At 42.5% G+C, this 13,228-nt stretch overlaps 3 protein-coding genes across 3 annotated transcripts; 1 reads left to right on the forward strand and 2 right to left on the reverse strand.

Annotated features, from left to right (window-relative positions):
• The first annotated feature begins 8,124 nt into the window (after positions 1–8,124).
• Positions 8,125–9,168, forward strand: LOC130744492 (uncharacterized). Its single transcript, XM_057596673.1, has 3 exons — positions 8,125–8,651; positions 8,746–8,855; positions 9,114–9,168. The coding sequence occupies exons 1-3, from the start codon at positions 8,220–8,222 to the stop codon at positions 9,166–9,168; spliced, it is 597 nt and encodes a 198-aa protein (XP_057452656.1). The 5' UTR covers positions 8,125–8,219.
• A 63-nt stretch (positions 9,169–9,231) lies between these two features.
• LOC130744493 (uncharacterized) lies at positions 9,232–9,819 on the reverse strand. Its single transcript, XM_057596674.1, has 2 exons — positions 9,647–9,819; positions 9,232–9,558 (listed from the first exon to the last, which is right to left on the reverse strand). Exons 1-2 carry the CDS (start codon positions 9,716–9,718, stop codon positions 9,232–9,234), a joined length of 399 nt encoding a protein of 132 aa, XP_057452657.1. The 5' UTR covers positions 9,719–9,819.
• A 1,399-nt stretch (positions 9,820–11,218) lies between these two features.
• LOC130749798 (uncharacterized) lies at positions 11,219–12,806 on the reverse strand. Its single transcript, XM_057603165.1, has 2 exons — positions 11,871–12,806; positions 11,219–11,786 (listed from the first exon to the last, which is right to left on the reverse strand). The coding sequence occupies exons 1-2, from the start codon at positions 12,718–12,720 to the stop codon at positions 11,743–11,745; spliced, it is 894 nt and encodes a 297-aa protein (XP_057459148.1). The 5' UTR covers positions 12,721–12,806; the 3' UTR covers positions 11,219–11,742.
• Between the last annotated feature and the right edge of the window lie 422 nt (positions 12,807–13,228).

The following is a 13,228-nucleotide window of genomic DNA, read 5'->3' on the forward strand; positions in this document are numbered from 1 at the left end:
GCTGCCAGATGTCGATGACCGACTGGTTTACGATGGTTCACCCTTCGGGGGGACCGGGTATGAGATGCTGGATAGGACGAGCCTCGCCGCATGGTTGACTGACCCCTCCAGTCACCGGGCGATCTATATGGGGAGAGTTATGGAGGATAGGATAGATGAGCATGAGAAATTGACTAAAGGAGTGCTGCGACGCTACTCAGTGAGCTTTAACATGCCGCCTACCGTGCACTGTGGACCTGGTACTGGTGCACCACCACCACCGTCATCGTCTAACGATGAGGATCCTTATGAAGATGAGCCTGCTGATGGAGCATCATCTCGACCGAGTTCTCCTGCCGTCGTTGACCATTCAGACGCCGCGTCTTCTTCTAGGCCTGTGGAGCCGAAGGAGGAGTCTGTCACCGCTTCTACCACCCGCTTCGGGGCATCTACTTCCTTCTGTGGTTATCGCGTGGAACCTTTGGTCCACGTGATGGAGGAGGATGTCCTCACCGATGTGGTGGATGTGAAGACTGGGTTTTCTAGGTCAGTGATACAGACAGTGAGGAGAGAGGTTTTAGATGTGGACAGAGAGGTGATCGTCCTGGATTCTGACACTGATGACAACTATGCTAGTGAGGAGGAGGAGGAGTGTTGAGAGACTCGCTTCCTCTGGTGGTTAGAGTAGGTGTCGTGTTGTAGCTCTGATTGTCATTTTGTTATTTTGGGGCAGGGTAGGTCCCCGACTATTAGCTTTTTGTGTGGTTCTCTTCCATGAGGATCACAAGGAGTTTGTCGGACGTAGGAGGTCTCGATGAAGCCATTTTGGGATGACTTACTCACTTGGAGGACTGTATATATAAACTTATCACTCTGACTTTGGTTCTGTACATATTTGCCTGCGGGCTTACTTTCCGTAACTTTCCGTCACTGGAGGTTACGCGTGACGTTACTTTGATTACAACGAGGGGTAAATATATTGTACATTAGTTTATGTTTATCGCATTAGGGTTGTGTCTTTTATCTCGGAAAACATTTTGTTTTAAAAAGAAAAACAAAAAAATATCTGCTTTTCCACTTTATTTTAATTTTGAGTTACTAAGTGACACCCAGAAATCGGGATGTCACACATATCTCCCCCCTAAGCCCATCATTCTGTCATTTACACTAGCACCACCTAAGACTTGAAGACCATTGTCTTTGGCCATCATTCACACCAGTGTCGCTTGCGGCCACCATTACATCAACACTTGAAGATTTAAGTATCTCTTGTTTTCAAAAACCTAATTTGAAAAAATTCCAATTTCTTCTTCTCTCACTCCTTTGAATGATTTTCAGCCCAAAATTTATGCGTTTCTGTCCTTCAAATCCTTTGTTCCATTGGGTACCCCAAATCTTGTCTTGTTTTTCTTCTCTCTATCGAGTTTTTGTGCGATAACAACTACAAACGTGATGCCGACGACAAGAGATCTCTAGCAGCAAAAGAGGAAGAAGGTGAGGGTGTTATCTCTTCGGGCTTCGAGAAGGCAACGATAATGAAAGGTTTGGGGTGTAGGGTATTGCGCCCAATTTGTGGAAATGGTTATGGGGGATGACCGATGGTAGGGGTGGGTGGAGGCGGGGGAGGAGAATTACAACGCCTCTATGGTGGTAGTGTTTCTACGAAGAGGTCTTCTTGTGATGGATTTCATGGCGGGTTAAAAGAAGGAAAAATGTTGTTCGACATTCACACAACCTAAATCAAAGCAGTGGATCTTCGAAAATGATAGATTCAGAACCACCATGTTGGTGGTTGTTCTAACGCCCCGATTTCTCAAGTGTCATTCTAATAACATTTTAGAAAACACGGGTGAATTTTTGAAAATAGTTAAAACTTTATTAAACATAAACTTAAAACTAACAGAAATAACTGAATAATCTCATTTATTTAATTTTCAAAAACTTGGGAATACAATGGTTTCTTTTAAAAAATTTAAAGCATAAAGTAAACTAACGTTCGACCGCCCCTGAGCCAACACAACAAGAAGGTCTCTTGGTTAGGTTCGAACACTACAAGCAAATTCGGCTCACCCCTATGAACAAACTCAATTATCACACCCAAAACCCCGACTCGATGTGCACTCCTTGCGGTCTCGAGTAGCAAGGGCCTCCTCCGTGGCATGTATCAGATAGTCTCCTAGTGAGGAGGACGAATCCTGGCTGTAAACCTCCTCGGAGATCCTATCAACATCAGCTACAACTGGTAGTGAGAAACGAGGTGTCAGATATGACATCCTTAGAGTTCCGTTATAACAGGTGAGAATAATGGATCAACTCTACATTATTGGTGTAAATATAACCACTTGAGCGTGATCAATATCCCAAGCCGCGTCGTCATCCATATCAAGCAGGTACCTGGTCGCATCTCGACAGATCGCACACGGGCTACTCATCTAGGCGTTAAGCGCCCCAAACAACAAACAAACAAGGAAGTGTCAACTTTTAGAAAACAAGCATCACAATAAAGGACATCTACCCTAGCAATAACAAGTAATCCCTTAACCTAATAGTCACATATAACAGGGGCACTTGTCCATTTCTCTTTGTTAGTCAATGCCTTGCATGCATACTCTTAGGATATCTATAACGCCATATCCATTAAGGATAGGCGGGAGAAAACACGACTCCACTATGGGGGTTAGCCAACTGCTAACACACCTCTGCGCCACAGCTCCACAATTGGGGTTAGCCAACTGCTAACGCATTACCGTCCTTCCGACGACTCCACGATTGGGGTTAGTCTACGCTAACGCACTGTTGCTTCTTAGCTCTACATTCGGGGTTAGCCATTTGCTAACACACTGCCGCTTCACGTTTTGTCACTTTCTACCACAGGCTTGTCCACCAACGACCCTACCTTGGCCATCACGTCCATTTGACTTGATAAAAGACTATGTCATGCAAGTTAGTCTTCATCACTAGGCCACTAACCTCACACGTCAGCAACTCAAGCGTTGTAACAATTACAACAATATAACTTGCATGCATATCATAAATAACGGTTGGCAACCTAAACAATTAGGGCAAGTTCATAATAACGACAAGATATCATTTATTCGTCTAATGATCACATATCATCATCATCATCATCTAGGTCGTAGCCGAAGTACCCTTACAAGCATGTTCGTCTATAGATCCATAACATACACAATTAAGATTTATAGACTGAAGCCGAAGTGCCCTTACCTTGATTAGTAGCTGGAACAGGTTTCGAACTTTGGATTCGACGGGAAGTCATACACTCAGAATTCCCTAATCACACAGACAAAGTAACATTACTAATTTTTGTCAATTAAAACGATAATGTACCCTAGTCCATTGTGATTTTTGAGAACCCTATCCCCAAAACCTTGAAAACTCAAAACTTTCTTTTTCACAAGATGAAACCTCTTTTCTAAATCATTTTTACTTTGAATATAGAAGAACACCTTAATAACACTTTGAATAAAAACATTGAAGTAGTGAAGTGAGGCTCAAGTGTGTAAAATGCTCATGCCAAACTCTCTATTTATAGAAGAGGTTTGGAGACAAAGCATTGAAGTGAGACTTAAATGAGATTTTCCCTCCAAAACTCCCCATGAATCCCACGGCCAAACCAAGTCAACCAAGGGCCCTTTTGCAATTTTTTTCTTCTTCTATTTCTTGCCCAAAATTCAATTTATTCCATACTTTAATCCTTTATTAAAATCCAATTAAAACCTTCACTTTTAGAGATTCAAAAACAAGTCCTTCACGACTTAAATGAGGGGGATTTTATTTTCAAAAAGGTCCTCACAAAATATTTGCATTCAAACCCAAGTCTCCTTCATAAAGAAAGTCAAGGAACGTGAACTTAATTGCATTAACTTCCGTGTTTTCCACCTTAAAGCACACCGACTTTTGTGATTTCAAATTCAAAACTCCTTCATCCATTTTCCCTCCATCTTGGTCAACTACTCCATCATAAAAGCCCCAAAATATTTTCAAAATTATTTATTTAATAAACTATAGGTTAAAAATAATTAAATACATTTAAATATTTAAATAAAACCCATTTTATTTAAACAAAATCCTCTCACCTGGAATATTCTCTAAATCACGCCCAACACCCCCTATATGGTGTGGCCCACGAAATCTGCCCTGTCGTCGGGAATCGCCAACTCATCGTCGTTGTCGGGGGTATTTATGACCTAAAAAGTCGTTGTAATATTATCCTATCAATATTACAGTCAAAATGCTAGTAATACCGCGTACATCGACATTCAGATATTATTAAGGCCTAATATTGCCTCCATCAAATACTTGTCATCTCAAAGGCATTATTTAATACATATATCCCAAATAATTCACAGTAGATAATACTTAATATTATTTTATAAACCGGGTCTTACACAATTCATAGAAATTTTACTTAATTATTTAAATATCAAGATCCTAAACCGGGTCTTACAGTTCTTATGAAAAAAGGGTTTGTTTCAACTACCAACCATTGCGCGAAACTGCGAAAGCTGTATTTTTTTCTCCCATGAGACGATGAGAGTGAGATAATGGAGGGGGAGGAAGAGGTATAGCGGCAACTATTTGCCAAAATGATGGCGGTGCAATGATCTAATTCTATAAGAAAAGGAAAATGGTAGTTTAGTATTTTTAAGTGGTGTCTAAAATAGTGCAGTTATCAAGAAAAATGGGTCTATTTGAGTATCTATCCACTACGCTACCTCAACTTAGCCATACCAAAAGATGAATACCTCATGGCAATAACTGATCTGCTAGTTGATTCGCATGCCACTAATGTTATTTATGGATGAACACTTATAGTGCAACTTAATAATATACATAGCCGCAAATAATGTTACCAAAATAATAATTTTTTGTTTGGAATCCCGCTGCCGACAAGCGGACTTTGTTGGTGGTGATCTTAAGAACCTCTGTAAACGATATCTGATCTCAAAGACATCCTCTGACTCGTAGTGGTGAACAGAGCCAAACCCACCCAAAATTTTTCTAAAAAAAAATAAATTCTATTTTCAAATTGCAATTAGGCAAGAAATGTGTAGAATAGTGCCTAGATTCTTTACCTTATTAAAAAAGTTGTGATCGCACTAATCTTTTTCTTCTAATCACTCACTTATTCATTTTTATATTTGAGTTTGGTATTTTACTTTGATTTGGACTATGAAGAAACATTAACTCATTTATGAAATTCGGTTAAAACAAGAACCAAGATTTACAAGAGTAACACCAATCCAACATAACCTTGGTTCTCATTGGGAGTTGGGTTTGGGGCCCCCCTATGGGGCTCCGCGCCCCACCTCATTTTTTTTAACCCAAAAATGCCCTACGGAAATAACACTTCCGTATTCACTAAAATAGAATACGGAAGTTTAACTTCCGTATTCTATCTCTGACAGACATCACCTTTTCCACTATTACTCCTCCCTCCACCAACCCCTCCACCATTACTCCTCTGTCACCAACCTCTCACCAGCCCCCTTAACCCCCTCAATGCCTCCAGACCACCCTCTCTCTCACCCTCTCCTACCTCACTTTCATTCTTCCTACCACCACCACCACCACCCTCTCTATCACTCTCTCCTACCTCACCATTGGATGCATTTGAGGTAAGTGTTGTTTGTTCTTTGTTGTTATGTTGAAGTAGTGGAAGTGGTTAGTTTAAGTAGTTAGATTAAGTAGTTTGAGTAGTTAGAAGGATGAGTTTTTGAATTCTGAGCGTGATAAAATACGGAATACACATCTCCGTATTTAATACGGACATGTATAGTCCGTATTAAATACGGATTTTCCAATTCCGTATTCAATACGGATTTTGAAATTCCGTATTCACTACGGATTCTAAAGTTCCATATTTAATATGTACAGGGATGACAGATTCATTTTTCTTTCGTGAGTCACAATTGATTGAAGCTGGATTTCACAATGGTCAACCTGAAGAGGCCACTACAGAGGTGCCACCACCAGCATTTGTGCCCCCATGTATAAGTATAGATGTCTCGCATTTATTTGCAACTGATCAGGTATTCTTTGAACATATTTTTGCATTGTTTTGAGAGTGTAATATATCAATTCTTATTATGTCTTGATCACCCTTGTAATCAATTCTTATTATTATAACAGATTTTCCCTACCCGTGATGATCTTATCAATTGGGTTCATGGAATTGCGATTGAAAATGGATATGTTACGTTGATCACAAAGTCAGATTATGGTGGGAATGGAAGCAGAAAAGCTTATGTCATGTTGGGGTGCGAGAAGCATGGTAAATATGTTCCCTACAGAGACCCTGACCTTGTTGAAGGGACGAGATCACAAAAGACAGGTTGTCCTTTTAGACTAAAAGGACGACCTAGGAAAAATGGCATAGATAGAGATTGGCGGCTAAAGGTGATGGAAGGTATACACAACCATGAACCAGCTAGGTCACTACTTGGGCACAATTTTGTTGGTCGTCTAAAACCCGGAGAGAAGGAGCAAGTGGGAAAAATGACAAGGAGTTGGGTTCCACCGAGAAAGATGTTGTTGACTTTGAAGGAAAACAATCCTTCAAACTTGACTACCATATCTCAGATTTATGGTGTTTGCAAGAGGTTAAGAAAATCCCTCCGCGGGGAATTGACAGAAATGCAACACTTGTTGAAGAAGTTGGACGGTGACAAGTATGTCCACTTTGAAAGACATGAGCCTGGATCGGAAGTCATTAGAGATGTATTTTGGGCTCATCCAAATGCTATCAAATTGTTCAACACATTCCCGTATGTAGTGATTATGGATTGCACATACAAGACAAACAAATATGCAATTCCCTTGCTTGAGATTGTTGGACTGACTTCCACAGATAAGACATACTCCATAGCCTTTTGCTACATTGTTAATGAGGGCACAGATGACTACGTTTGGGCACTGGAGTGTATGAAGTCTCTATTAGCTGATCAAGCCATGTTGCCTAAGGTGATTGTTACTGACAGGGATCTTGCCTTATTGAGTGCTGCTAAGCAAAGCCTTCCTAACACTACACATTTATTATGCTTGTGGCACATCAACAAGTGTGTTTTGGCAAAGTGCAAACTCTATGTTGGCACAGATGATTTTGCTGAATTGGTTATGATGAAGTGGGCAGAGGTGGTGGATGCTGCAACAGTTGAAGAATTTGAAGTGAAATGGATGCAATTGTTTAATATGTGCAAGGCAAAATACATCAACTTTACCTCCTATTGTTCTACTACATGGTTGGTCCACAAGGAGAAATTCGCCAAGGCATGGACAAATCATGTGATGCACTTTGGAACAACAACAAGTAACAGGTAAAAAAATTACATGAGCTTAATTTATGCGTTGTTTGTTCATTTGATAGATTGTTGTTAATAAGATATCTATTTGTTGTTTGCAGGGCTGAGGGTGCACATGCCAGTTTGAAGAAGATGTTACGGGATTGCAAGGGTGACCTGGCCACTTCATGGGATGCGTCGCATAGTTTGACATGTAATCGACATACTGAAATATTAGCATCGTTTGAGCGCAGTATTCACAGAATTGATCACATTTTCATGTTCCCATTTTACACAAATATTAGAGGATTTGTGTCAAACAAATGTCTGCAGCTCATCGACGCTGAACATATAAGAATGAAGTCCTACGGCGGATGCGATTGCTTGTTGAGAGAGACTCATGGACTACCTTGCGATTGTGAACTTGCAGGTCACCGGTTTACCACTCTCTTGTCAATTAATTCTATTTGTTATTGAAAGTGACACTTTTGTGAACTTGCAGGTTATGAAAGAATTCCATATGAGTCAATTCATCCATTCTGGAAGAGACTGAGTTGGGAGCATGTACCTGAACCTGTTGCAGATACTACCAGCAACCATATTTGCGGCATGAACCATGGAGATATGCAACCAGAAGTTGAGGCATTGACACATTATTTCAGTTCTTTGGATACAGGAGGGCAGAGTATGGTAAGGAGGAAGCGTCAAGCGATCTATTGTCCTGAAAGCAGTTCACTTTGTACTCCTGCGGTTAAGATAAGGTCCAAGCGCACTCTTAAGGCGAATGAGAAAATATCACCCAAGAATAAAGCAATAGGATCCTTGACTCGTGATCTTTCAGGTTTTGAACATGTTGATAGGGAGATCAAAGAGGCAAAGAAGGTTTCACAACCACCAAAGAAGAAGAAGCGTGTGAAGAAGTCTGATACAAGCTATTTCATGGGTCATTTTCCATCCTTTTTCCACCCATATATACAAACAGTTCAGAATGTTGAGGATGATGGTAACTGTGGCTATAGAGCCGTTGCTGCATTACTCGGACTACCATCAGGTGAGGAAAGTTGGTCATGGGTTAGGGCAGCGTTGATAGAAGAACTTGAACGACACAGAGGGTTGTATGATGAAATGTGGTCCAGACATGTGGTTAATGTCTTACATTCCCGACTCACTCTTCCTCCTGGTGATCCGGCTACCGAGGATAAATGGATGCAACTGCCAGAGATGGGATACCTTGTAGCAACCAGGTTCCAAGTGGTTTTCATATCCATCTCCTCTACGGGTTGTTGGTCATACCTTCCACTAAGAGGAGAAGGTCCACCGGATGTACATCATGTTATAGCTGTTGGTCATGTGATAAATCACTTTGTACAGGTATTTTTTGATTGAGTACACTAATATCCAATTGGTGAATTGATTTGTTGTATTTGCAAGTTATCTAATTTTATTGTTATTCTCTATAATGTAGCTCCATCTAACTCTTGGACATTCTATGCCGCCAATTGCTCTCCAGTGGGAACGGTATGTTGATCCTACATCAGTAAGCTGGTGCGTCCCATATGATACACGTTTACGCAGGTTCACATCAGAATTCGAAGCTTTGCTTGTTACTTTTGGTGTTCCTCTTAGTCACCAAAGCTATGTAGACATCACCTCAGATTGACACCACACTTTTGTGTGATATTCATTTGTAAACGCTCTGTAATATTAATCTGATGGGCCTTGCCCTTATGATGTTCATTTGTTGCTTTTAATAATATTAATTTGATGGTCATTGTTATATTGATGGGCCTGTCATTAGTCCTGCCTTTGATTATTTACGGTGTAGTTATACAGGTTTTTTCAATATAAGAGTCGGCATATAATGACTGGAAATAGAAAGCATGATTAATATAAAGAGAGTCATAATGTCATAATATAAAAATACACAAAAAATATACAAATATACAGTCAATCACTCGCATCGACCCCTACCGGCCCCCCTACGACCTCTAGGTCCACTAGCTCTGCCTCCACGCGCACCCTCTGCAGGAGCACCCTCTCCACGGCCTCTGCCTCCACGGCCTCTGCCTCCACGCGCTCTGTCTCCACGACCTCTGCCTCCCGCAGCTCTAGCTCCTCGGACAACAGCAAAGGCTACCCCCTGGGTACCAATGAAGGCATTGGATCTAATAAGATCCAGCGCCCTCTCAGTGAGGGATCGGGAATGCGTGCCCTCTGCAGGAGCATCTGACACCTCGAGTGACTGCTCCAACAAGTCCACGGCCCGACGCATGACAGTCTGCAAAAATAATGTAGATACATTAGATACAAATAAAATATCATGAACAAAAAATCACAATTGAATGGAAAATAAAATTCAAACTTACCACCGCACTGAACTCCTCCCTCCTATCATCAGGGATGATGAACCGATGGGACACAGCGCTGTACCACCTCATGTAATCCTCCACAGCCTCTCCCGGATATGTAGCAGGGATCCCCTGAGGGCGGAGGTGCGGCGCAAACTCAGCAAAGGCAGCATCTGCGGTCTCAGCAAGGGACCCAGTCGTCTGGATCTCAGAGGGGTGTCGAGGGACTGATATGTAAATAAGTAACACAAGAAAGGGGGGTTTGAATTGTGTTCTTAAAAATTACTTGTTAAAACTTTAGTTTATGAAAAGAAGATAAGTTCTTAAGAAAATTGTTCTGGTGACTTTTCAAAAACTGTTTAGTGCAGCGGAAGTAAGTAAATAAAGCAGAACGATCAGCACACAGGAATTTATACTGGTTCACCCTAAACGATTGGGCTACGTCCAGTACTTGGCCACCACCAAGATTTTCACTAGCAAGTATCAAGGACTTCTCCAATACAAGTATTAGACAGAACTTCTCCAAGTATTATCACGGACTTCTCCAAGTATTGTACAAGACTCCTCCTAGTATTATCACAGACTTCTCCAAGTATTGTACAGGACTCCTCCTACAATCAACAAGATTGTTTGGCTCTACAGGAAATCTCTTCTCAAAAGAGTTGGTGTAGACAATTTATGGCACTGGAACTCTCAAGTGTTTTGGGTTCTGAAAAGACGTTGGAACACACAGGAGTTCAGAATCTAAGAGAGAAGTAAGGGAAGAAGTTTGACTCTTTTAAGGTTTGGTATTCTCTCTTGATTTAGCAGAGGTATGAGATCGGATTTGACTCTTAGGAAATCTGCTGTGAGCTTTTAATGCTTTGAAGAATGTTTTGATTAACTGCTCTGAGTTCTTTCTTTACTTGCAATAAATTTTTCTCTTCTATTCTTCAATCTTCAGATATGTCCTTTATATATGATCTTGCTAGTTGTGTAGCCGTTGAGACACAAAATCTGGCCGTTGTTCGTAGCCGTTGTGAGTGTCATCTAACCATTGATTCAAATCTCCGGTTGGTAGCTTCATTAAATGCATGCTGCTGTTCAAAGCTATCCTTTAGCTAAAAAGGTGTACTTTGTCAGCTAGTAGGTGGTGATAGCTTTGGGCTACTTTGCAGAAGAGAGACATTTTGGAAAAGTGATGTTGACGTGTTGTCCTTTTTCCTCTTCATTGGTCATCGAGACTTCTCTCTTCAGAAGTAAATCAGTTTGCACGTGACCAGATTAGTTTCCTTCTGACTAAAGCATGGAGCAAATAGTTGAGATACAATTTTGACTTTCCCGCTCAAAGGCATCTTCTGAAATTCTGAGGTATGACATGGCATAGAACGATACAGAATAAGTGTCTTCCTTGTTTACTGGACGATGCGGTCATATCTTGTGTAAACTTCTTTTTCCTTATAAGGCTTAGACATATTCGTTGAAGCATGCGACCTTATAATATATATTTCCTGAAAAATGTCATTAACATCTGGAATTAGATTTTAGTAGAGAAAAGTATTTATAAAAATTGTTAGGATCAAAATAAGGTTGAAACACGTTGTAACCCGTTTGAACTTAACAGGGACATCCTGTATGTAGCCAAACTGGCGCAGAACCCTCTCTGGTAGATGCCGTCGAACAACACGGCCAAATGGCGACCGGATGTAGCCAGAATACATGGCCCTCGGATCCCGTGGTCGATGAGCCCGATGGTCCTCAAATGGGGTCCATATAATGTCATCCACCGTCAGCTCATCGAGCATGACTCGCCTCTCATCAAGGCCTGCATGCCCGACCCGGGACATAGCTCACCGCCGCGCCCTAGGCTGGTCCTGCGAGTACTCCGGATCCGCCCTACGGATAATGACGCGGTCAGAAAGGTACTCGTAGACCCATCCTAGCAGGAGCGAGCTAAAACCTCCCATCTGGGTCGTCCCCCTCCTGGACGCTCGACTAAGCTGGTCGTATAGCGTAGCGAGCGCAATCGCGCCCCACGCGTACTCGCACACTCGACCAAGATCCTCCAACATCCCTATCCAGTAGACGGTCATATGGTAGCCTCCGCTCTTGCTAGCAAAGAGCGTGGCGCCTAGCTAGTTCACCAGCCAAATCCGCGCAGCGTCCTCATCTCGGTGCTCTACAATGAAATGAATTAAGTTAATAGTTTATAACAATACAATAATAATAGATGCAATTTAATCAAGTAATAATTAAGACATACCCGCCAACGCAGCCTCATACAGGGTCTGCAAGACCCCAAAGCGAATAGTCTGGGACTTATTCGTATCAAACTCAGCCTCATAAATACCAACAGATCCTCCCATCAACTGAGCACAGAGCGCTGCACACTCGTCCCTCTCCCCCCTCCCAGGCGTATAGAACCTCGACCCCATGGGGAGATGGAGAAGAGCCGACACGTCGTCCAAGGTGATAGTCATCTCCCCGAACGGCATGTGGAAGCTACTAGTCTCCTCATGCCATCGCTCCACAAGGGCCAAAATAAGGCCTGCATCTGTCACCGGGTAGCTGCAATAGGGTAGCTGATGAAGACCCGTCTGCTCAATCAACTCTCGAACCCGCCTGTGACTGTCTGAATCACCATCACAAGCAAGGTTCCAAACCTTCCCCCCAGCTGTGGCCACCTTCAACTGTCGACGGTCCACATACCGCTCGTCTGTGCGTAGGAGTGCATGCCACGCCCAGGGAGCCTTGTGATCAGCATAATGGGTGAGGAGCGACAGCTCAATAGGCCCCCCCGGAAACGGCGGCAACCTCTGGATCAGGTCCTCCTCGCCACCCTGTGCCCCCTGCTCCCCCTGCTCTGGCGTTAGGACATCAGCATCAACAGTAGGCGGAGGAATACTATCCTCGTTAGATCCTCCCATGCCGGATGAGGCCTCGCCGGATGACTCCTCGCCAGAAGACTCCTCGCCTGAGGACTCCTCGCCTGAGGACTCCTCGCCTGATGACTCCTCGCGAGGTAACTCAACCGTGGGAGACGGCGGAGAATCAACTGTAGGTATCTCAACCGTGGGAGACGGCGGATAATCAACCAGAGGAACCTCAATCATGGGAGACGGCGGAGAAACAACTGGAGCTGAAGCCTCCACCGCCTGAGAGGTTGCAGCATGATCGCCGCGCCGGCTAGAAGCATGTAACCGCCGATGTATATCCTCAGTAGCCCCGAATCCTCACTAGAAGCATGAGACCTCTTTCTGTTCTTCATTCTCACTATATATTCAGAGCAAACATTCACTATATATACCATTTCAGCCATAGACAGAAACATGATGCAAGCAAATGGAAAATTCCTAGAATTTTTTAAGTACATAGATGATAATCGGATCTTCTGTGGATTATGCATGCTTGGATCAACTTTTATTTTCCTAATAATCAATTATGGCATCTAGAAACTACTCACAAATGCTTTGGAAACCTTCTATAATTGATTCTGAACCCATAATCAATTATAAGGGTTGGGTTTGGTTCTGAGATGAATACGGAAAACGGTTTTCCGTATTCAATACGGTGAATACGGAAAACCAGGTTCCATACTAAATACGGAAGACCATTTTCCAT

The sequence above is a fragment of the Lotus japonicus genome, chromosome 3 (genome assembly GCF_012489685.1).
Source record: "Lotus japonicus ecotype B-129 chromosome 3, LjGifu_v1.2".
Lineage (NCBI taxonomy): Eukaryota > Viridiplantae > Streptophyta > Magnoliopsida > Fabales > Fabaceae > Lotus > Lotus japonicus.